General features: G+C 38.5%; 1 protein-coding gene across 1 annotated transcript in view; it reads right to left on the minus strand.

Annotated features, from left to right (window-relative positions):
- ATP8B4 (ATPase phospholipid transporting 8B4 (putative)) overlaps positions 1-26537 on the minus strand; it is a 264877-nt gene that overhangs the window by 225099 nt on the left and 13241 nt on the right. The window contains exon 3 of the mRNA XM_025390477.1: positions 1392-1450. Coding sequence (XP_025246262.1) covers positions 1392-1448 — 57 coding nt within the window. The 5' untranslated portion in view covers positions 1449-1450. The remainder of the gene's footprint in view (positions 1-1391; positions 1451-26537) is intronic.

Here is a 26537-nt window from a genome sequence, read left to right on the forward strand (position 1 = left end):
TTTTTTTTTTTTTTTTTTTTTTTTTTTTTTGAGATGGAGTCTCCCTCTGTTGCCCAGGCTGGAGTACGGTGATACAATCTTGGCTCGCTGCAACCTCCACCTCCTGGGTTCAAGTGATTCTCCAAGCTCAGCCTTCCGAGCAGCTGGGACTACAGGCACCCACCACCATGCCCAGCTAACTTTTGTATTTTTAATAGAGACAGGGTTTCACCATATTGGCCAGGCTGGTCTCGAACTCCTGACCTTGTGATCTGTCCACCTTGGCCTCGCAAAGTGGGATTACAGGTGTGAGCCACCACGCCCAGTCCAGCCTCATATATATATACTTGTATATATTATATATATATATGTGTGTGTGTGTGTATATATATTTATTTAACTTCTGGGACACGTGCAGAATGTGCAGGTTTGTTACACAGGTATACACGTGCCACAGTGGTTTGCTGCACCCATCAGCCCATTATCTACATTAGGAATTTCCCCTAATGCTATCCCTCCCCTAGCTCCCTAGCCCCCGACAGGCTCTGCTACGTGATGTTCCCCTCCCTGTGTCCCTGTGTTCTCATTGTTCACCTCCCACTTAAGAGTGAGAACACGCAGTGTTTGGTTTTCTGTTCCTGTGTTAGTTTGCTGAGAATGATGGTTTCCAGCTTCATCCATATCCCTGCAAAGGACATGAACTCATTCTTTTTTATGGCTGCATAGTATTCCATGGTGTATATGTGCCACATTTTCTTCAACCAGTCTATGCCCAAATGATGGGCATTTGGGTTGGTTCCAAGTCTTTGCTATTGTGAACAGTACTGCAATAAACATACATGTGCATGTGTCTTTAGAGTAGAATGATTTAGAATCCTTTGGGTATATATCCAGTAATGGGATTGCTGGGTCAAAGAGTATTTTGGTTCTAGATCCTTGAGGAATTGCCATACTGTCTTCCAGAATGGTGGGAGTGGAACTTTATCTTACATATATTTTTCCACATTCAGCCTGAGTTGCTTAGAGAAAATCCCTCAAATGCCATTCATCAACCACCAGCTAACGTCACTACATCCATCCCCAAATGCTACCAAAAAGGTCCATTTTCATATTATTCCTATGTATTCTACTAACCAGATGGGTACCAAATTGAGCTAAACATCAATTCTTGAGAAAGAAGAGATTTTATCATCTTCCCATGACAATAAGCATGCCAACTACTCTTAGTGGGAAATAACTAGTTTGTAAACATTACTAAGATCTGTATTTATGGAAACATATGGCACCTTGCTGTTAAAATGGTCCAATGAATAAAGTTTTTGGTGAAGTCATACAGTTCTAGAAGACATGCATCCCACTGTCTTTAGATAAGACCTATTCCAGTATGCATGTGTTATGTGTGTTTTACTCACCGCATACTGGAACTTTTCATTATATTCACGGTCATTGGCTTTCACTATCCGTTCCATTTCTAAAGAGAGAGAAATCAGGTATGAAATTAAATTGTAGACCCACAGAAACAAATAACTCATTAAAACAACATTACTTAGGTTGCTTTGTTGTTAAGGTTGCAAGAATTCCTTTCTTTCAAATTTGAAGGGCATTGGCTTTTTCCAGTGTACATGTTGGAACATGTGTTGGAAAGTCACAAAATGGAAAGCTACAATGTTTCTCATTGTCCTCCTGATGCCAACCATAAAGCAAAACATTATGTGTCTCCAATTTCTATATCCCTCCAGCACCGCAAAGACCCTTTCTCTTAACTTCAAGTGGTTCCTAAGAGAAGGAGCTGACAAAGTCAAATGCATCCTGACAAGGAATGTTTTGTGAGGTTTTTTGCTACAAAGTCACAAAATATAACATAGCCAAATAAAACCATACAGAAGTGGCCAGTGAGGTCACTGACTTTATGGTCATAGAACCAAAGGTGATATTTGTAAGCAGCCCAGGCATATTAAGAAGAATGACACATAATCAGGAAACTGAGACCTGCCCTTAGCTGGAAGTGACCAAAGAATAAAATCTCTTCTGAAAGCAAACACAAACACCAGTACAAATAACAATATAAAAAGGACAATAAATCCAAAGATTATAACAGTGCAGAATAAAAATTTGCAGAGGGCAAGAAAAGACAGTGCCCCAGAAACACCAGCAGAACAAGTTTTGTAGTAAGGGTAGCAAATTCTTGCTCCATGTTTACTGAAGAGTTACTTCCAGAGTTGACCGAAGATTTAGGATGGAATGATGAAAGCTGTGAGAAAAGAGTCAGCAAGGTAACCACCAGATGTCAATGCTGGACTCTCATGGCGAGTGACTTGACCCTCTCACCATTAAATTCCCTTAATCCCATAATTCTCCAACTGGGTAGGTGACAGGTGGTAAAAGGTGGAAGGACTGCAGTAAGAGTCTGAGTTTGGAGAAGGCACTTACAACCAGAGAGATAAAGGAGACTGCATGGTGGAAAGTAACTTGGAGACACATGTTGGGGATGGAGCAGGGAAGAGCAAAAGGAAAGTGAAAAAGAAGAGCTGGAAGCAGAAGGGAGACGAGGAAAATGAGGGAGATGAAGAGGGAGAGAAGGAAGGAAGGAATATATTTTAGCACCCACCATGAATTGTAAGAACAAATTTTTTCCAAAAGTCCAGGCGGAATCTCTCTGTAGCCCTGGTAGTTCAACTCCCAAGACTGAAGGTCACCTCTGAGGACTGCCCCTGACAAATGACACCCTGTCTTTGGTTATGACTGGGTTTCTACCATTTGTAGGGTGTTTTGTCTGTCCAGTAACCACCTGCATGGTTTCCTTCTTGCCTATCTAATAAAGCCAGTTCCCTGTGATAGTTCCTGTTTTCTAGTATGGCTCAACTAATTGCTGATAAGAATAATATTGGGCTGACATCAATAGTTGATGATACCTGAATGGGCTTGCTCCTAACCTGTAACTTTGAAATCCAGAACCCACCAGAAAGCAACCTCTCAACCACTCACCCACCTGAAGAAAACATTTCAAACCCTGGCTAAAAAGCACCATCCTCTCTTTCTTGCTGATGCCCCAACAAAGAATTAAAACATCAAATCCCAAAGTGGTACTTTGAAGGGTGAGGGAACCTAAATGCCTAAAAAGCTAGATAATTTATTTATGTAACACCACCATAACCCAGAAGTAGTAAAATTGCTGTCAGGAAAGCAAAAAATATTACTGGGATGGTAGGAGCGAGAGCTCCTTCTGCATGGCAAAAGGTTAACCTGGACCACTGGTATGCTGCATGTAATTTGTAGATTATAGCAGCAAAACAAAAATCAGATATACTAATTATATATTAATTGGACTTAGCTTAGTTCATATACATTCAGATGATGATCCTTCTAAAATTTCACATTTATATGAAGCACATCCAACAGTAGAATTCTATAGTTCTCTACCTAATTTTACCCACTCCAAACACCAGAATCTTGACTCTGTGAGCCACATAGAAATTATCCTGGGCTGGGTGTGGTAGTTCATGCCTGTAATCCTAGCACTTTGGGAGGCTGAGGCAGGTGGATCACGAGGTCAAGGGATCAAGACCACCCTGGCCAACATGGTGAAACCCCATCTCTACTAAAATACAAAAATTAGCTGGGCGTGGTGGCACGTGCCTGTAGTCCCAGCTACTCGGGAGGCTGAGGCAGGAGAATCGCTTGAACCTGGGAGGCAAAGGTTGTAGTGAGCCGAGATTGCGCCACTGCACTCCAGCCTGGTGACAGAGCAAGACTCTGTCTCAAAACAAAAAAGAAAAAAAAAGAAACCATCCTGCCCAGCATCTCCATGTAACCACACTCCACAGGGATAGGGACTAGCCCATTCCCAAAGCAGCCAAGTAGTTTCTATGGTAGGTCAGTTTGGATCTTCTTTCAGGTATCCAAATTGCTCTTGTCCCACAAAACCTGATTGCATCCAAGAAGCCCACTTTTCCTTCTAAATCCTTCTTAGTAAGTCTGAATTGTTGCCTCTGTTACTTCTATTAATTATCATCTTTCTGAACTAAGTCTTCCTGGATTAATTCTGGCAGAAAATTTAGCATCCCTTCATTAAGTTCTGCAAAATACAGGCTTTGGTTCTAAATCCCTACGGTTTTCTGTCTTTAATCTGACTATGCTACACCTGAATTATCTTTGTAGGAATTTCCTTTCTTCTCTGTGCTACCACAGTGTATGAGGGGATATAAAGACCTTTTGGCAATAAGTCACATCCTGGAAAAAGAGAAAGCTGAAAACAAATTCCCCATAACTATTCCCAGTGAGAATGGCTCAGAGGTTCAATGAACTAATGCCTGATACTTCATAGGCATCATGGGATCCTTCCATATGTAAGAGGAATGAAAGGAAACTAGTCACCAAGGGGTTGATGATCTACCAGTGTGAGCTCACACCTGCACAATTATCACTGAATGTGTCCACCTCCAAAAAGGAGTAAGGCAATATATAAGGATGTATAAAATATAGTAAACCAGCAAGTTTAAAGCAGACTAAAAGAGATAAAAGAGCTTCTGGTTTAAGATGGCCAGTTGATGGCCGGGCGCGGTGGCTCAAGCCTGTAATCCCAGCACTTTGGGAGGCCGAGGCGGGCGGATCACGAGGTCAGGAGATCGAGACCATCCTGGCTAACATGGTGAAACCCCGTCTCTACTAAAAATACAAAAAACTAGCCGGGCGTGGTGGCGGGCGCCTGTAGTCCCAGCTACTCGGAGGCTGAGGCAGGAGAATGGCCTGAACCTGGGAGGCGGAGCTTGCAGTGAGCCGAGATCGCGCCACTGCACTCCAGCCTGGGTGACACAGCGCGAGACTCCGTCTCAAAAAAAAAAAAAAAAAAAAAAAGATGGCCAGTTGAGTATGTCTTTTTCCTCCCTTCTTTCTCAGGTCCCACTGAAATTACAGAAAACATTTTTTTTAATTAAAAACACAACAGTGCTGGAAAACAAGAGTAGTGGCTAGCAGAGGTTCATAAATTTTGAAGAAAGCCTAGAGAATAAAATAGAAAGCAGATGAGATCATTTTGACTGGGAAAAAAAGACAGAAGTAACTCTAGCCAAAAGAATTAGAAGAGTAATCTTCCCAGTGAGCCCAGAGCAGCTCTAAATTCAGAGTTGGTAAATACGAAGATTGAGAGTATGTTATGGACAGGGTGACAGGCCCAGGTTATGCCTATTACCTTGTCAAAATAATTGATAGGTTCCCCTTTCATTCTCAAAAGTGTCTCCATTTGATGATAAATAATATTACCACCTCAGAGTAATTTAAAAAAATAACTGAACCAATTGAGATCTCTCACACCCTTCTTTACCCACAAAGAGGGTAGGCAACACATCGGCGGGGAAACCAAGGGTGGGTATTCAGGCTGAGAAGGAAGAGCTCTGCCACTGTACAGCAGGTATAGCCAACTTGGCCCCTAGTAAAGCTTGCCTGACTGACGCCATTGTGGAATTTGCCAGACTGCCTGACTAACCCACAGAAAAGCCTCTGTCAGCAGGCTGCTCACTCCTGTTCAAAGGAGAGGCCTGGCAGAGAAAAAGACCCTTGCAATGGCACTAATCTATCTAGTCCTTTATTTATAAATACAAATCAGTGGCAGCTGAGAAAAACCAAGAGCACAAAAAAGAGGGATTCAACAAGAAGAAATAATGCTGAATACAGGTAGAAAAGGGGGATTGGTTTTTCTTTTTAATTCTAATTAGTGCCTTGAATATATATACATAGATATACAGGGTTTTTTAGAGATAATTTTTTTTTTTTTGAGATTGTGCCACTGCATACCACTCTGTCACCCAGGCTGAGTGTCACTGCAGTCTCGAATCCCTGGGTTCAAAAAGTCCTCTCACCACAACCTCCTGAATATCTAGGACTGCAAGCATGAGCCACCGTACCCAGCACCTCAAAGATATTTAAGAAGACATGGCATCCATGAAACAAGAACAAGCTAATATAAACAAAGAAAACAGAGAACAAGAAAAAGTCCCTAGAATTCAAAATATTTACTGGACACACTAGAGAGTAGAATGGACAAGATGGAAGATCAGATTGTATAAATCTCGCAAAATATATATCAAAATGACAAACAGAAGGAAAATGTGGGGAAAAAAACTTAGGATAAGGGAACATAGACAATGGATAGGTGAAAACAATCAAGTAAACAGAAGAAAACTGCCCTGCTCCAGAGTAAGAAGTAACTCTTCAAAGCGAAAGGGCCACCAAGTACCAATCAGGATGAATGAAAATGAACCCACAAACCTTCATAAAATTCTGAGCTCCAAGGACAAGGAGATAATCCCAAAAGCTTCCAAAAGAAAAAAAATGGTTAGCCTGAAACACAAGAATCAGACCAATATGACATTTCTCATCAGTAATAAGGATGCTAGAAGACGTTGGAGTGATTCTTTTCAGTTTTAAAGAAAAATATTTTGAAACTTAGAATTCTATACCCAGCCAAATAATCAAGTGTGAAGGGGAAATAAAGACATCTCTGCAAAAGTGTCTACAGACAACGACCATCTGCAAAACAGCTACTCAAGAATGTACAACAGTAAGACCTACTATTTGACAGCACAACAGGGTGACTATAGTCAATAATAATTTAATCGTACACTTAAAAATGACTAAAAGTATAATTGGGTTGTTTCTAATACAAAGGAAAATGCTTGAGGGGATGGATATCCCATTTTATATGATGTGATTATTATATACACCATGTCTGTATCAACATCTCATGTATAACCCATAAATATATATACCTAGTATGTACTCACAAAAATTAAAATAAAAAATTTTACAAAAAAGAATGTAGAAGAGGAAAAATACTTGTTTAAATGTTTAAAGTACAGTAGGGTGGAAGAAGATACAGAAGGAAGAATGATAACCAACCAGAGTCAAGAATGATAATAAAAATGGCTAATCCAATGACCCACACACCTGATCCAGGTGTGCCACAAAAGCTACAGAATAAAGGAATGCCTGTCTATTGCCCATTTTACAAAGTCTGTGAGATAATAAAGTCAATTTATCAGCAAAAGTGCAATTATTAGTAGCTCTGATAGGTAATAATAAATCAGTTTCTCAGGAAAAGTACAACTATTAGTAATTCTTGCCTCAGGCATTAATTTACCTAAGAAATCCTCATAAGGAAGTCATTGTTTGATATAAAGAACATAAAATAAGGTTTTTGGAGCTATGTTTTGTAACATCCCTAAGGATATCACCCCAAGACACAATTGAGAGAGGCCTACAATGGGGTCTCTGTACTCATTCTCTGTTGATCTGATTAAATCCAAGAATATATTTTGGGATATTTGAAAGAATGCATAAGCTATGTGTCCACTCAGTAATCATTCTTATTTCTATCAACTTCACTGTACTAAATACTACGTGACCATGAGCTTGATATTGAACTTCCTGGAACATACCTGGAATGCTGCTACACTGTATTGCTGGCTGAGTACAAGACCCAAAAGAAGATCAAGTTGGTAATAGCATTTGCATCATTTTTTGACACCTGAGGAGCCTAACAAAAACATGTGCTTGGATAGGAAGGAAGCCATCCTTTGTCATTCTAGTGATCCAAGATAACAGCCATCAGCAGAGACAGAAATCTCTTAGACATTTGTTTTGAATCTGCTCCAGAATATAGAAAAATAGATAAGTAAGCCTTCAAACTGCTACTCCATATAGGATGAGGAAAATAACCTTAAATCCCCCAAAATCATAAAACCCAATATAATTTGATGCCTTCCTCAACCAAATAGGATAGCAATGAAGCACTCATTGGATGCTTATCTTTAAGCCATGTACTTCCAGTCATATTCTCCAAGATAATTAAATAAGGATACCTCATTTATTTTAGGAAGTAATCATTTACAAACCAGTTAAATATTAGGGAATATTTACCAAAAAGAATAACTCAGTTTCAGAATAATTAATCTATGGCTCCCTACTTCCCTGGAAAAAAAGAATTATCTCACAGGGCTGATGGTTTGTTAAAGTCACTCCCGGTTTATGACTAAAAACAAAACTATATCTACTTATGCTTGTCTTTCCATTTGGAAAGGGGAGATACAGACAGAACATCCAAAATTATAATCAGATCACTAAGAAACAAGTTTAAAAGATGAGAGGACATAATACTATCCTGCTAGAATTTTTTTTTTTAATAAGTAGAGACAGGGTCTCACTATGTTGCTCAGGCTGGTCTCGAACTCCTGGCCTCAAACAATCCTCCCACCTTGGCCTCCCAAAGTGCTGGAATTACAGGCATGAACCACCATGTCTGGCCCTCTGCTAGAAATTTTTAAGTTCAATTAAGGTGTTATTCCCCTGTTAGGAAGATTTTTAGGACCCATAAAAACGAGAGTTTGATGAAAGAGTCCTCATAGGCCAGGCAGGGTGGCTCACACCTGTAATCCCAGCACTTTGGGAGGCCGAGGTGGGCAGATCACGAGATGAAGAGATTGAGACCATCCTGGCTAACGTGGTGAAACCCTGTCTCTACGAAAAATACAAAAAATTAGCCGGGCCTGGTGGCGGGCGCCTGTAGTCAGCTACTCAGGAGGCTGAGGCAGGAGAATGGCATGAACCCGGGAGACGGAGCTTGCAGTGAGGGAGATGGCGCCACTGCTCTTCAGCGTGGGTGACAGAGGGAGACTCCATCTCAAGAAAAAAAAAGAAAGAAAGAAAGAAAGAGAGTCCTCATGAAATAAAAAGACGCTTGGACCTTGAGGCAACAAGAGCCAATGATCCTTCTGCAACTACCTATACAAGCACGTTTTAACTCATACCTCTTCTTACTTACGGTTCCTCAGTAAAATAATGCCTCTGTGTGTTATAATCATTCAATGAGGAAATATATGGAAAATACATTGTAAACAGAAAAATACCAGAAAAATCCTTTTTTAAAAAAACTGAAAACTAGTAAATGGGCAAAAAAGGAAATCACTCAAGCTTGAATAGTCAGTCTTAAAGCTGCTAATATGATTATTTCCCAAGAAGATCTTGAAGGAACATTTCAAATATTTTCGATGGAAATTGGCAAATACTCGTTGATTCTACTCCAGGTCCTCAAAGGCAACACCCAACTCCTAATCTGAGCACTTCTCCATCATAATATAATAAATTATACGTTATCCAACTTCCACTTCCAGTAGACAAAAGAAAACAAGCCATTTACAACCCTTTCCTAAAAATCAGTTTGTGAACAATTTGTAACACCTTAGTATTTAAGATTAGGTAGTGAACGCATGAGCTCTGCTAACAAAAGCAAGAGTAAAGGGAAGAGTTAGCAAGTTTCCACTAGATCCATGAGCGACCATAGCAAGTATGTATCCCTAATTAACAAATACAACAGTCTTTCGTTAATTAACTCCAGAGCATTTTGTCCTTCACCAAATGTGGTTTAGAAAACAGCCTCAGGCACTTGGCTGTAGACCCTCAAAATCATGAAATGATGAAGCACCACAGAGCATTCAGGGTCCCTATATAAAACTCAGTGATATAGACTGGTATTTCCTGAGCAAGATTGGTACCGATCCAAAAGCTGAAGAATGTCTCCAAACATGAAGTGTCATTTGGGGTTTAGGGTGATTGTGGGTTTTTTGGGGTTGGGTCAGAAATCTCTGAAAAATTTCCTCAAGCTAAATCAATAACTTAAGCTTCTTCCTTTCTTAATTTTCTTTCATTCTTCATAATCTGGTCCATGTAGTTGGAAGCCAAAGCAATTCATTAAAGACATGAGGAAAGAACAATGAGTGGGGAGAGCTTTAAAGAAAAGAGTCCCTCAGCCTCCAAGATTTCCTGAGTTGACTCCAAGAACACATTCTGATACAATTGAAAAATATGTGTCCCGAGTTGGGGTTTCCTATTGAAACCCAGTGGTGACCTGCAGCTTCTGGGACATATTGACATTTAAGCAGAAAACCAAAGAGAATAGAAGGAAAAAAAAAAAAAAAAAAACTCTTCCCATAATTTTTTTTATGCTTGTCTTCACAAGAGAGCTTGGAAACAAAGTTAGGGGATTCAAACAAATACTAAAGGGCTTTGGGTTTGTTTTTCTCTTGGCTAAGCCAATTTGCTCATCAAGTCCAGATAGCTGGAAAATTTGATTTAAGAGCTTTATTCCTCCCAGGGCTCACTATAGCTTCACAAAGAAATGTAAAATTTTTAACAATTCATTATTCATTCCTCTTCTAGGATACATAAGCTGGATTATACAACTTACACATAAAATTAATACAATCTCCATATAAACCCTCAGCATGTAGCTTTCTATAAGTACAGATTCACGACTAGAGATTTAAAACTTACTATAATGATAATAGTAATATCTAACATTAATTGAGCACCTATTACAAGCTAGATACTACATGAAGTGTTTCACACACATTAGTTTGTTAATCCTCAGAACAATCCCATTAGGTACATGCTGTTACCAGCCCTCCTTTACAGGGGAAGAAACAGAGTCCTTGCAAGATTATGCAGTAGAGTCAGAATGCAAACACAGAACTGTATCCCTTATAAAAGAAGCTCGGAAGAGATTCTGGATATGAGGAGATGGTGGTGGTACTGTGCATAGATGACTGGGAAACTGCAATTTGGTTTGTGCCTTGGTCCAAAGGTCAAAGATAGGGGTAAGAGCCTCTCTCATCAAATGCAATACTCCAGATGTACATCAAATCATATACCCCATCCCAAACAACCTCATGGCCCAGACACTTCCTACGCTTCATCAGGTCCAGGGTTGGTCTCTGCTGCACTGGGAAGGCCTTCCTGTAGGGCGTGTTTCCTCTCTCCTTGAAGACTTTGGGCAGTTTGCTGAGAATACTCCTGTTGAAAACTGACTGCTTTCTTTGAAACTTTTTTTATATGTGCCTGTTCTAATCTGTTATTCTCTATCTATATTCTTTTACAATTTGATTATCTATAGCAAAAAAAAAATGCATTTTTATGGACTGGACCAACAACAGAATGCTTTCTCTAAAGATGGGAAATAGTCATTTCCTTCTTTCTGTACCATCTCTACTCAAAGAGAAAAAAAAATCAGCATCTGTTCCAAAGATTATAAGAGCCTAGAAGCTAGAAGGCTCTGTGAAACACAGGCTGTTTTCCTTTGTGAAACACAGGCTGGCCACCTAAGGGTTGGCCAAGAAAGCCTCCTGTCATAAAATGATAGGAAATAACTCCAGGCATAAAAGAAAGACAGGCAAGAAGAAGCTCTGAAGAGAACACGTCTCTGCTTGATACCTAAGGGGTCGCACAGGAAGCTTTCGTGTTTGTCATTTTAAGATGCATGAGGCTATAAACCGAGTTTCTTTAATACATATTGGTTTCTGTATCTCAGCTCCCTGAATCCATATGGCAAATAAAATTTACTAGAGCCAAGGGAAAGTGAGTTATCCCAAAAATATTTATTGAGCTCCTTTGAGCAAGGCTAATAGAGCTGCTCATCTAGCTAGAATAGCTAGTCAGCAAAGACAAAACAAAGACAAACAAGACAGTGATTGCCTTCAAAGTGTTTTCATGCCCACAGATATGTGCACAGCAAGGATGTAGAAGAGAGGCCAGAGAGCCACAGCAACTGGAGAAAAGGAATGTCATATCCAGACGGGTGGCCAAAAAGCATCCCTGCCTGTCCCAGGCAGCTCTGAAAGGAGCTTACGTAGCCATAGACAAACCATGCGGTGTGCAGGGTTATTTTGCCAGGCACCTGATCCAAACTGCACCACAGTGATGTAATGAAAAGCAGTTTGGTGGAGGCGGTCTGCCACCTGAGAGGGCATAAAAAATATGGGCACTAAAAGAGGACATCACCACAGTCTCATCTCAGCTGTTCCTTCTAATATCACTCCAAGTGTGAAAAGACCAACAAAAAAATAGGAGCCTCACTTTATTTATCTATTCATGACACATTCAGGTAATAAGGCTTTAAAAAGAGATACAAGGGGGCCAGGATTTGAGGCAGAAAAGAAAGGTGGTAAATGCTCAGAATCGGCCATTTCTCAGGCTTCCTCTGCACACACCCTGGTCCAAGCCACCATCCCCTCTGCCCAGGATACTGCAACAGCCTCCCCTCTGGTCTTCTGCCCCTTCCCCCTACCATCTATTCTCAATGAGCAGCCAGAATGCTCCTGTCACAATTTTACCAGTTTTCCATTGCTGCTCTAACAAATTACCATGAATTTAGTGGTATAAGACAATTTAAACATTATCTTACAGTTCTGAAAGTCAGCAGTCTGAAAAAGGTCTTACAGGGCTAAAATTAAGGTGTCAGCAGGGCTGAGTTTCTTCTAGAGGCCCTAGGGAAGAATCTGTTTCTTGACTTTCCAGCTTCTAAAAGCTGCCCACATCCCTTGGCTCATGGCCCACAGCAGTCCGACCTCTGCTTTCATTGTCACATCTCCTTCTCTGACCTTGACCCTCCTGCCTCCCTCTGATAAGGACCCCTGCAGTTACACTGCACCTATCTCCATTATTCAGGATATTCTTACCACCCTCAAGATCCCTTCACTTAAGCACATCCACAAAGTTCCTTTTGCCATATATGGTAAAGTATTCACAGGTTCTGGGACACCACTGGAGCAAGGGGTATTATTTTGCCTACCGCAAGTCTTATCTCTCTCTCCTACTCAAGGCCATCCACTAACTCTTCATCTAAAGACACAGAAGCCAGTTGTGACCAAGGCCTTCACGGTCCTGCCTAATCTTTACACATCCACCCCACTACCTCCCTGGCCTCACATCACCACCAGAGGGTGACTTACCATGAACCTAAACAAGCCTCAGCCCACCTCACTTGCACATTTCATCCTGAGGAGTAGCACTAGAAATGTGTTTGCATACTCCTTTTTTCTCAGTTTACAAAAGTCAAATATTTTAGCCACAGGGGGCTAAGACCAACATCTCCTCCACTTTAACGTTCCTTCCATCGCACTTTGCCTCATATCAGATGGCGCTGCTGGGATCCAGATAAGGGGCAATCAGGTTGCAACTACATGAGTTTGTGTCTCCTGGAGTCTATCTATGTGATTCACAGTTACTTCTACATAGAGTTAAGTTATTGGTGGTCAGGAATGCAGATCCACGCAGTGCCATAACACAAGAATGCAGGGCCTGAGGCCACATGGCAACATGATCACATCCTACAGCAACTGGCATTAGAAGTGTGTGAACTGTGGAAGAGACTGCAGGTTTGAAATATAGAGCTGAAGTTAGCCTGTGCAGAATTCTCCCAATCATCAGACGTGTAAAATTGTATGTGTAACATTTAATATTCATCAACTCCTAGTTAAAACAGAATTTACCTCCTATCAGGAATATGAGGAGTATCAAGTATATGGATATGGATATGTACGTATCTATATATAAAACATTTTTATTACATATTTCATTTATATATTATATATACATGCATGTATTACATATTAAATATGTAATATGTAATATATATTAATATAATTAAATAAATGTATATATTATATATTATATATATACTCCTCATATTCTTGAGAGGTGATAAATTCTGTTTTGACTAGGAGTTGATGAATACCTAAAGTGTGACATGATATGCTTATTATACTTAGTAAGTATAATAAACATATTTTTCTTTTTTCATGTGGATTTCACAGAATAAAATGCATTAGAATTCCAGTGCTTATACAGCATAAACCTACTTATAGCAGTAACAGTTCATATGTGAAAGAAACTTTGTGGAAGTTTTTCCAAGGTTGACCATTCTAAATGTTTATGTGACACTGTGAAGTCACAAAGCTGAAAATTTTTTCTAAGCTATCATAATTCTTAATGTTAATTAACTATACCAAAGGGAAAATTGGATTATCTAAGTCTCTCTTTAGAAAATTTTGTAACAAAATAATTGTTATATGAGAGGCAATCAAAAATAAGAGGCCAAAAATAAAGAAAGAAAATGTATTATAAAGGCACATTCAGCAAAATGAAGCTATTGTGTTATTTTTCTGAATTTTGGGATGTTTGGGGTATTTTTCATATTTTCAAAATTATAACTTATAGAGATTTTCTCACTCTAAATAAATATTTTTTATTATACCTGATTTTGTATTTTGTATTAGCTTAAGGCTTCAAAAAACCTAGATCCAGGCTGGGTGCGGTGGCTCACACCTATAATCCCAGCACTTTAGGAGGCCGAGGCAGGTGGATCACCTGAGATCAGGAGTTTGAGACCACGCTGACCAACATGGTGAAACCCCATCTCTACTAAAAATACAGTTTGCTAGGCGTGGTGGTGGGCATCTGTAGTCCCAGCTACTCGGGAGGCTGAGAGAGAAGAATTGCTTGAACCCAGGAGGCAGAAGTTGCAATCAGCCGAGATTGCATCCTTACACTCCAGCCTGGGTGACAGAGTGAGACTCCATCTTTTAAAAAAAAAAAAAAAAAAAAAAAAACCTGGATCCAGCCCTGACAACCACTGTCCGCCATCTTCATTCAACTCCAGTCTCAGTGGTCTCCTGTTCCCTGACCACACCAGGTCCATTCTCATCTCAGGGCCTTTGCACTTGCTGTTCCCTCTTCCTGGCATGCTTATCTCTCAAATATCTACATGGCTGCCACGTCACTTCTTTCAAATCTGCTATCAAATATGTCTTCTCAATTCAGCCTTCCATGCTTATTCTTTTTGAAACTGCAGCACACTCCCACCCAATGTAGAAGATTATTTATTCATTTATTTTGTTGATTGTCTTTCTGCCCTGCGCCGCTCCCCACCCCCACCCCCGCCCCCAGAATGTGAACTCCATGCAGGTTGAGGGCTTTTTATTTCTTTAAATTCATATCAGATAAATTAAACTTTAATACAACAAGCACTGCTAGAGATAGAGTCATCCCATAGTAACAAAAGATTGATCTTCCAGGACTATACAACAACTCTAAATTTGTATGCATCCAATAACATAGCTTCAAAATATATAAAGAAAAACCTGACAAACCAAAAGGAGAAATACACAAATTCAAAAACATCTTGATAAAGCTAAAGTATGTCTGTGAGGGTGAATTTTGTGTGTCAACTTGACTTGGCCACAGGGTGCTCAGATATTAAGTCAAGCATAGTTCTGGTGTGCCTGTGAGGGTCTTTCTGGATGAGATCAACATTTTAAGCAGTAGGCAGCAAAAAGCAGATCACCATCCCTAATGTGTGTGAGATTCATCCAATCAGCTCAAGGGCTGATTAGAACAAAAAGCTGAGTAGAAGGAACTCCTCTTGCCTTTGAGCTGGGACATCAGTTTTTTCTTGCCTTCAGACTCAAACTACAACATTGGCTCTTCCTGGGTCTCAAGCCTGCTGGTATTTGGACTGAAATCATGCCACTGGCTCTCCTGGGTCTCCAGTTTGCCAACTGCAAATCAGGACTTTTCAGCATCAATAATCATATGAGGCAAATCCATACAGTATTTATATATACAATATATATGAATATATATAAATACATACATATATCCATATATGTATATATTTGGACACATACATAGACTTATAGATACACATATATTTGTCTATATTTGTGTATGTGTATATATATATACACACATACATACACACACATACATTCTGTTTTACTAGAGAATCCTGACTAATTCAGTGACGCTACATCAACTTAATAAATACAGAAACATAACACCTGACTCAAGACCCTTTCATGGTTTTTCTGCCTTCACTGAGAGCTCAGTGAGCCATAAGTACAAATTCCCAAAAGCTATTAATACAATCTTAGCAGAAACCAAATTCCGGATCAGCAGAATCTTGTACCACTCCATTCCAAGTTAAGTCAGACTGCATCTTGAGAACTGGGTTCAATCGAACCCAGTTGTAGGCAGTGCAGAAGCCACTGGAGAAGCCAAGAGCATCAAAAAGTTTTGTGACCATGATGTGTTCATTCAAACATCTACTCAATAGATGTCCAGGTTCTAGAACAAAGTGACACACACCATACTACATGTTGTAGGGTCAAAAATGAGAAAGACAGCAGCCCTTCCCTGGTGAAGTTCATATTATAGGTAAGATACTGAGAGTCTAAAAACTATGAACCATATCATCATATATTAGAGAAAACTTGCAGGTGTCTACCCAAAAAATCAGAGACTGAAAGAGAGAAAGAATATTAGCAAAAGAAAGACAGCATGTGGAAAAATGAGATCTTCAAATATTCGATTATTTTTAAGGTAGATGGAAGAACAAATACTCTGTGTTATTCCAAAATTCAGAACAGAAAGTAAACTTTACAAGGATCTGAAATTCTGTTAACATATGGTTGAATTTACTGTCAAAACAGAGAATGAGGTTGAGCACAGTAGCTCACGCCTGTAATCCTAACACTTTAGGAGACCCAGGCTGAAAGATTACTCAAGGCCAGGCCTTCAAGACAAACCTGAATAACATAGTGAGACCCTGTCTTTACAAAAAAATTAAAAAACTAGCCAAGCATGGTGGCACACTTGTAGACCTAGCTACTTGGGAGGCTGAAGTGGGAGGATCATTTGAGCCCAGGAGTTTGAGGCTGTAGTGAGCTATGATCACCACTGCACTCCAGCCTGGGTGACAGAGTGAGACCCTGTTTCTGAAAAAAAAAAAAAAAGGAAAAGAAAAAGAATTAGACAGCTCCCAAATTAGATGTCTGAGCTACTTGGCAGAGCAATATTCATGGAAAATACTCATCAGCACTCTAGAAACAGATTATCAAAGTAGAAATAAAGCTGGATAAACTGACTTTGAAGATTCTTCTAATTTCCAGGTTTTCTCATTCTATGCAATCTAAAGCTATATTGATAAAACTATTAAATCAAAATCAGCAACAGTTGGAATTAACATATAATGTTTAGGAAAGATTTCACAATAAATACCATAGTTTTAAGAGTCATCTCCATAGAGATGAACAGAAGCCAAGATAGAGGAGGAGTTCTCTGAGGAACAAAATGAACAGAGAGAAAAATACAGAAGACTGAACCAGGGGAAATTCCACCACGAGGGTGCAATGAAGGAGACAGAGGCAGAGCAGCCTGAGAAGCAAGAAGAATCTGCATGAAGGTCATGAAACCCAAGAAAAAAAGATTTTTCGTGGAGAGAATAGCCACTCTCCCCCAATTCCACAGAGAGGTGAGGGAAAGGTGGTGGGGAGGAACAGTCCCTGGGGCTTCTCTTTAGGAAGTCCTCTGTGACAGGGGTGGTTTGTTACAGCATCCTAACCTAGCCCATATCCTGAGTAATAAAACAGACTGTTCTATGTGAATAAAGTTAGAGCAGTACATAAACTTGGGAAGTGTTTGAAAGGCAGAAGACATCTCTTATCTGTACTTCTATTTATATCTCTGCACTATAACTATGGGGCAAGATTTAAAAATATATAGTGTATCCTGTCTGAGAAAAAAAACTTCTATTCCAAAGTGACTTAAATACAGGATAAATTCTAGACCATACCTAGGACTAAGGACTGCAATACTACCTCCCATCGCTCCCAACTGTAAAAGCTAATGAACCTACAAATGGAAGGCTTATGCCCTGCAATATTTATAACAACCAGCAAGAATTCAGTCTCTACAACAATTTCAATCATGTTTTTGCACAGAATTTTTGTATACTGAAATGGAAGAGATTAGGTGTTTCTCTCTCATCTCTAGTGGAACCAAAGATAATTTCCCATGCCCTTTCTCTCTGGACACCAAAAAGTTATTAAAACATAGAAGAGAACTCATTAGGAAATAGAACCCCAAAGTTATGAGAGGGCTTTTGTGAAGCCAGCGCTCTCTTATGTATGTCACTCGCTGACCAGCACCATGTGGTACTTCATTTCAACAGCCTCATTTAATCAAACTAAGAAAACAGATGACTTTTAAAAACATGATGCAATTCAAAATAAATTATTATGGTAGAGGAAATGCAAGTTCAAACAAAAACTAATTCCTTCACAAATGTAACTGAAAATCTACTTGAGAAAACAGCTTTTGGATTTATTGTTCCATAAGAGATAAACCCAATGAGAAATAACACTCTTTAAACATATAAATTAATACAAATAAAAATACTTTTATATGCATTGATAAGGTACCTATAAGGGTAGGTTCCATGTCTTATTCATCTTTTTTATCACCCTCTATCAAAGGAAAAGTACATTACCTGATAAATAATATATGCTCAAAGCAATGTTTATGGTATTATGTAATCTAAGTATACAAAAAAAAAATACACACTTTATTCCCCAACTGCAGACCAAAAATAATACATTCCAAAATGCTGTTAGCAGTGAACCTTCATGACCTCTAGGTCCTATTACAGCCTGTTGGTTTGTTAAACAGACGTGATAATGCAACATTTATTGTAAGAGAAGTCGTTGTAAATGCCTGAGAAGCAGGTATATAAACTTCAATCAAAGCAATTGACCACTGTCATTTGCACCACACTGGCAGGCCTCTAGAGAGTCACCATAAGTAAACAACCCTTTTGAAAGAGTCCCAGAGGGTACAGAAGAGGCTTCCAGGGTGTCCTCTTGGAAATCAGAGTCCCATACAAGTGACCTCAGTAAATAGGAAACCCACCTGTATATATAATGCTCATGTCAGCCATAAAACTGGACAAAACCGTTTTAGTAAAACTTAGAAATTAGGAGTCTTCAGGAGAAAAACATGGAAATCAATGAACTGTATCATATATCTATGAATTCAGTACTGTCTAACATTTACATAGTGCTTTTATAATTTATGAGTTACTTCACATATAATCTTTCATTTTATGTTCACATTCACAGTAACCTTCAGAGGTAAACATTAGTCCCAATTTTACAAATGTGAAAATTGAGGCTCAGAGGATTGGAATACCAATGCCTGGTAAGTAGAACCAGGTTCACTCCCATCACTTCTGACTCATGTTGTTTCTGTCATGCAACAACTGCGTTCACAAAGGACAATTACAGAAAATTAACAGAGCCTTGTAAACCCATAATACCCACTCTGGCCAAACCCAGTAAATTCTTATGCTATTGATCTGTTATGTCACAGTCACCTAAACTCAAATAGTATGTACAAGTTGGCAAGAAAAAATTTAAGATTTTGGTTGTGTCATGAAAATATATGAGTACCATACAGTTCTGTATTGTCAGGTGATTTTTTTTTTTTTTTTTTTTTTTTTAGATAGGGTCTCGCTCTGTCACACAGGCTATAGTACAATAGCACAATCATAGCTCACTGCAACCTCGACCTCCTGGGCTCAAGCTATTCTCCTACCTCAGTCTCCCGAGTAGTACAGAACCATGCCACCATGCCCAGCTAATTTTTAATTTTTTTGTAGAGACAGGGTGTTGCTATGTGGCCCAGGCTGGCCTCCAACTCCTGGCCTCAAGTGATCCTCCCACCTCAGCCTCCCAAAGCACTAGAATATCAGGCATGAGCCACCAAGCCCTGGCTACCACATGGTTTTTAAACTTGTAGTGGCAATAATAACTTGAAAGCACTACTGCCACTAAAAGCATATTTAACTACTTTCTATATGTAGGTTCACAAAAATAAGCATAAGAAACTGTCTTTCTTCTCCCCAAGATATACAGAGTTGCTCTCTGGAAGGCTACTTCAGCCCAATATGTGTATCTGATTCAGGGCTGACTTATCCAGGAGGCATAGTAGGCAGAGTGCTAGGGCCCATGATATTTTCAAGAGCCCACAAAACTGTCTCAATTTTCCTTTATTTTAAAACCAGAGGAAAAATGAATATAATAGTAATGGATGCATAATAATGAATCTAGCCTGGATGATATTTGTCTTTATACTGACATATTCATCAAACATAATTTTTAATATGTTTTTATGGAGGAAGGGACCCACAAAGGCAAAAGTGCCTGGGCCCACAGAAGACATACACGGCCCTGGTCTGATTCATCCTACTCTACACCCCATAAACATACTAAGGCAGTAATGTGTCTGGCTCCACAACCCCCACATTTTGGAATAAAGAACAGCTTAGCTGGTTTAAAGAAGGCCTCTAATTATGTACTTCTTTTGCTTCCCATATTTCTAAACTAATGAGATCTGAATTAGGTATTTTACCCATAAACAACATCCTTCCTGACTGCTTTGTGGAAAAGCACGTGTACAATTTTTTTTTCTTTTCTAATTTTTCTTTTTTTTTTTAGAAACTGGGTCCCAGTCTGTCACTTAGGCAGGAGTGCAGTGGCACGATCAGAGCTCACTGAAGCCTCAGTCTCCTGGGCCCATGTGATCCTCCCACCTCAGTCCCCCAAAGAGCTGGAACTACAGGCACGTGCCACCGTGCCTGGTTAATTTTTAAATTTTTGGTAGAGACAGGGGTCTCACTGTGTTGCCACTGTAGTCTAAAACTCCTGACCTCATGCGATCATCCCACCTCAGCCTCCCAAAGTGCTGAGATTACAGGTGTAAGCCACTGCACCACGTCACACGTACATTTTAAAACAATTCGTCTTTAGACATCTCATACAAGCCATAAGGAAAGAGTGAATTTCAAAAAACAAACAGAAAATAGACTGTAATCATAATATCTTAAACATTTGAGTCAAGGGGCTGGAACTTTTTACATCTTAAAGAATGCAAGACATCTGAATATGGAGATAATAAAGAATAAAGCATATCTGGGAGAAAGTTGTTATTTCACCACAAGACCCGTGGCTGGCTTGTCATATTTTCAAACACATCATCAAGGTCCTACGCGTCCCAATGATGTTGTGAAAGAGCATACAAATGTAAGTGCACCTTTATTAAAGGCTGCAGACATGAAATTTCTCACTGAGATAAAATATCATCTCTGCATGATTTTTCCCTCTGACAACTCCAGGCTGATTAGAAGATCTCAGTCTGTGTCCCTCTGGCAAAGATACCACTGTAGGCAAATATACCACTTACAGTGATGCTTAATAAACTATTTTTAAGTTATCCTTGATACCATAAACTTAAAAATTGTGTGAGAATACATATATTTTATTGAAATGTAAAAAGCCATTTGAAGTCAAGGTTGGTGCTACCTCGCAAATTATAAGGACTCAAAAATGTTTGTGGAGTGACTAAATAAATGAATGCATGTTTTAGGTTAAAATAAAAAGCTCTCCAGACTATTGCCAGATCTACAGAAACCAATGTCATCTAAAGATGTGTCAGTCCCACTCATGATGATACAAATGATGGTGATCATTTCATCACATGTCAGTCTTGCAGGTCATGGGTCATTGTAATAAGTCCAAGAAGAAGTGACTGGCCTCAGCTTTCTCTGCCAGTCACCATCAGGAAGCGAATGCAGACACAGTTACACAGCCAAAACTTAGACTGATTACGTAGCAATTACTATTTGTCTATAAAATGAAGTTCTGTGTCAGAAGGATTAACAAGTTCCATTCCTCATCAAAACACTGTCAATTAACTAATTAATGAATTGTTCATTAAAAAACAAATATTACGTACATACTATTTGTGCCAAAAATGTTTAACCCAAATTACTTTAGAAGAAATTAAACCATGCTAGAATATTCAATAAAATGGTTAGACTAGACTTTCCCAAAATTCAAAATAATGAAAAATTATATTGTGAGGAGGGGGGAAGGGGGAGAGATAGCATTAGGAGATGTACCTAATGTAAATGATGAGTTAATGGGTGCAGCACACCAACATGGCACATGTATACATATGTAACAAACCTGCATGTTGTGCACATGTACCCTAGAACTTAAAGTATAATTTAAAAAATAATAAAAAGAAAATAAAGGAATTAGCCAAATTCAGTTTATGAACATTGATTGGATACTGTACCAAAAATTAAAACCAATTCCAAGAGATGAGATGTATTGGGGACCATTGAGGAAAGTAAAAAATGGAATATATGCTATTTATCAATGTTACATTTCTCGGATATGGTGATGATAATGTGGGTATGCAGGAGAAAGTCCATGTTCTTAGGGGATGTGTGCTGAAGTATTTGGGGTAAGTGTCATGATGTCTACAACATTTGACAAAAACAACAGCAACCTGTGTGTCGTAAAGACTCAGATAAACTTAAGGAAATGGGGTGGAAAAAGATTTTCTATGCACATAGACAACAAAAGCAAGCAGGAGTAGCTATTCTCATAACAGACAAAATAAACCTTAAAGCAATAACAGTTAAAAAAGACAAAGAGGGAAATTATATGATAAAAGGACTAGTCCAACAGGAAATTATCACAATGTTAAATATATATGCACCTAACACTGGAGCTCCCAAATTTATAAAACAATTACTACTAGACCTAAGAAACAAGATAGACAGTAACCCAATAATAATGGGAGACTTCAATATTCCACTAACAGCACTAGACGGGTCATCAAGACAGAAAGTCAACAAGGAAACGATGAACTTAAACTATATCCTAAAACACATGGACTTAACAGATATTTACAGAACATTCTACCCAACAAATGCAGAATATACATTCTATTCATCAGCACATGGAACATTCTCCAAGACAGACCATATGAAAGTCCACAAAACAAATCTCAACAATTTCAAGAAAACTGAAATTATAGTAAGTACTCTCTTAAACCACAGTGGAATAAAACTGGAAATCAACTCCAAAAGGAACTCTTAAAACCATGCAAATAAGTGGAAATTAAATAACCTGCTCCTGAATGATCATTGGATCAACAATGAAATCAAGATGGAAATTTAAAAATTCTTCAAACTGAACAATAATAGTGATACAACCTAACAAAATCTCTGGGATACAGCAAAGGTGGTGCTAAGAGGAAACTTCGTAGCATTAAATGCCTACATGAAAAAGTCTGAAAGAGCACAAATAGACAATCTAAGGTCACATCTCAAGAAACTGCAGAAACAAGAACAAACCAAACTCAAGCCCAGCAGAAGAAAAGAAATAACCAAGATCAGAGCACACTAAATGATTTTGAAACAAAAAAAAACACACACACACACAAAAGACAAATGAAACAAAAAGCTGATTCTTTGAAAAGATAAATAAAATTGATAGACCATTAGTGAGATTAACCAAGAAAAGAAGAGAGAAGATCCAAGTAAGCTCAATTAGAAATGAAACAGGAGATATTACAACCAATACCACAGAAACACAAAAGATCATTCAAGGCCACTATGAACACCTTTACGCCCATAAACTAGAAAACCTAGAGGATATGGATAAATTCCTGGAAATACACAACCAGGAACAAATAGAAACTCTGAACAGACCAATAACAAGCACTGAGATTGAAATGGTAATTTAAAAGTTGCCAACAACAAAAAAGTCCAGGATCACATGGATTCACAAATAAATTCCATCAGACATTCAAAGAATTGGTACCAATCCTTTTGACACTATTCCACTAGATGGACAAAGACAGAATCCTCCCTAAATCATTCTATGAAGCCAGTATCACCCTAATACCAAAACCAGGGATGGACATAACAAAAAACTACAGAACTATATCCTTTATGAACATAGATGCAAAACTCATCAACAAAATACCAGCTAACCAAATCCAACAACATATCAAAAAGATTGTCCACCATGATCAAGTGAGTTTCATACCAGGGATCCAGGGATGGTTTAACATACACAAGTCAATAAATGTGATATACCACATAAACAGAATTAAAAACAAAAATCACATGATAATCTCAATAGATGCAGAAAAAGTTATTTGACAAAATCCAGCATCTTTTATGATTAAAACCCCCAGCAAAATCAGCATAGAAGGGGCACACCTTAAGTTAATAAAAGCCATCTATGGACAAACCCACAGCCAACATTATACTGAATAGGGAAAAGTTGAAAGCATTCCCCTGGAGAACTGGAACAGGACAAGGATGCCCATTTTCACCACTTCTATTCAACACAGTATTGGAAGTCCTAGCCAGAGCAATCAGACAAGAGAAAGAAATAAAGGGCATCCAAATCAGAAAAGAGGAAGCCAAACTGTTGCTGTTTGCTGATGACATGATCATACACCTAGAAAACCCTAAAGACTCTTCCAAAAAGCTCCTGGAAATGGTAAATGAATTCAGCAGTTTCAGGATACAAAATTAATATACACAAATCAGTAGCCCTGCTATACACCAACAGCAACCAAGCTGAGAATCAAATGAAGAACTCAAACCCTTTAATCATAGTCATAAAAAAGATATTTAGGAATATACTTAACCAAGGAGGTGAAAGACCTCTACAAGGGAGACTATAAAACACTGCTGAAAGAAATCATAGATGACACAAACAAACAGAAACACATGGTCATGGATGGGTAGAATCAATATTGTGAAAATGACTATACTGCCAAAAGCAATCTACAAATTCAATAAAATTCCCATCAAAATACCACCATCATTTTTCACAGAACTAGAAAAAACAATCCTAAAATTCATGTGGAACCAAAAAGAGCCCACATAGCCAAAGCAAGACTAAGTAAAAAGAACAAATATAGAGGCATTACATTACCCAACTTCAAACTATACTATAAGGCCCTAGTCACCAAAACAGCGTAATACTGGTATAAAAACAGGCATGTAGACCAATGCAACAGAATAGAGAACCCAGAAATAAAGCTAAATATTTACAGTCAATGGATCTTTGACAAATCAAACAAAATCATCAAGGGGGGAAAGGATACCCAATTTAACAAATGGTGCTGGGATAATTGGCAAGCTACATGTGGAAGAATGAAACTGGATTCTCATGTCTCACCTTATACAAAAATCAACTCAAGATGGATCAAAGACTTAAATCTAAGACCTGAAACTATAAAAATTCTAGAAGATAACATCAGAAAAACCCTTCTAGACATTGGCTTAGGCAAAGATTTCATGACCAAGAACCCAAAAGCAAATGCAACAAAAACGAACATAAATAGATGTTACTTAATTAAACTAAAAAGCTTCTGCACAGCAAAAGAAATAATCAGCAAACAGACAACCCACATTTAGGAGAAAAATCTTCACAATCTATACATCCAACAAAAGACTAATATCCAGAATCTGCAACGAACTCAAACAAATCAGCAAGAAAAAAAACAAGTGGATCCCATCAAAAAGTGGGCTAAGGACATGAATAGACAATTCTCAAAAGAGGATATACAAATGGTCAACACACATAGGAAAAAATGCTCAACATCACTAATGATCAGGGAAACGCAAATCAAAACCACAATGCAGTACCACCTCACTCCTGCAAGGATGGCCATAATCAAAAAAGAATAAATGTTGATGCAGACGTGGTAAAAAGGAAATACTTTTACACTGTTGGTAGGAATGTAATCTAGTGCAACCATTATGGAAAACAACGTGAAGATTCCTTAAAGAACTAAAAGTAGATCTACCATTTGACCCAGCAATCCCACTCCTGGGTATCTACCCAGAGGAAGAGAAGTCACAATACAAAAAAAAAAAAACTTGCACATACATGTTTATAGCAGCACAATTCACAATCGCAAAAAATATGGATGCAGCCCAAATGCCCATCAATCAACAAGCAGATAAAATGTGGCATACACACACACACACACACACACATACACCATGGAATACTACTCAGCCATAAGAAGGAATGAAATAATGGCATTTGCAGCAACCTGGATGGAATTGGAGACCATTATTCTAAGTGAAGTAACTCAGAAATGGAAAACCAAATATTGTATGTTCTCACCCATAAGTGGGAGCTAAGCTATGAGGACGCAAAGGCATAAGAATGATACAATGGATTTTGGGGACTTGGGGGAAAGGGTGGGAGGGGGAGTGAGGGAAAAAAGACTACAAATTGGGAACAGTGTATGCTGCTCAGGTGATGGGTGCACCAAATCTCAGAAATCACCACTAAAGAACTTATTCATGTAACCAAACACTACCTGTTCCCCAAAAGCCTATTGAAATTTGAAAAACAAAAAGACCCCATGTGTGTGTTTGTACACATGAGGGAATGTGTTTGTATAGAAAAAGAGACAGACAGTAAGGAAGCAAACATGGCAAAATAGTAATAATTGTAGAATTAAGTTATGGGTGTTCATCGTATCATTCTTTCAATTATGTAACATTCAACATTTTCAAAATTAAAAGTTAGGGGAAATGTAAATAAGAATAATGTTATTGAGAAATGTTTAAAGATATAAAAGGTGTCTTTGATTATAATTCTAAGTTTAAAGAGGAAGTTTCAAAATAATGTACAGGATAATTCTATTTGGGGATATATATTTGGATCAATATACACAAATACATTAATAGAGGTCACTATAATTGGAGTCCTGTAAAGTTGTGCAACACAGCAACCTCAAGTATTTATCTCTAGGCAGCATGATTATGGTGACTTCTGCTTTCTTATTTTTATTTCCAAAAATTACTTGCTTTTACATATATGCATTAATATATACATACACATATACATATGAATTACTGTTTAAGAGAATGAGACCCGGATCTTAGATCATGTTAGAACATATCAAAACTTTGCAACACTGGGTCCTGTTGAAAATCTGTTTGTGTTAAAGCCAGTTAATCTTATCTTTACACTATTAAGATTAAATATAATTAAATCATT

Source organism: Theropithecus gelada, chromosome 7a (assembly GCF_003255815.1).
Source record: "Theropithecus gelada isolate Dixy chromosome 7a, Tgel_1.0, whole genome shotgun sequence".
In the NCBI taxonomy this organism is placed as follows: domain Eukaryota; kingdom Metazoa; phylum Chordata; class Mammalia; order Primates; family Cercopithecidae; genus Theropithecus; species Theropithecus gelada.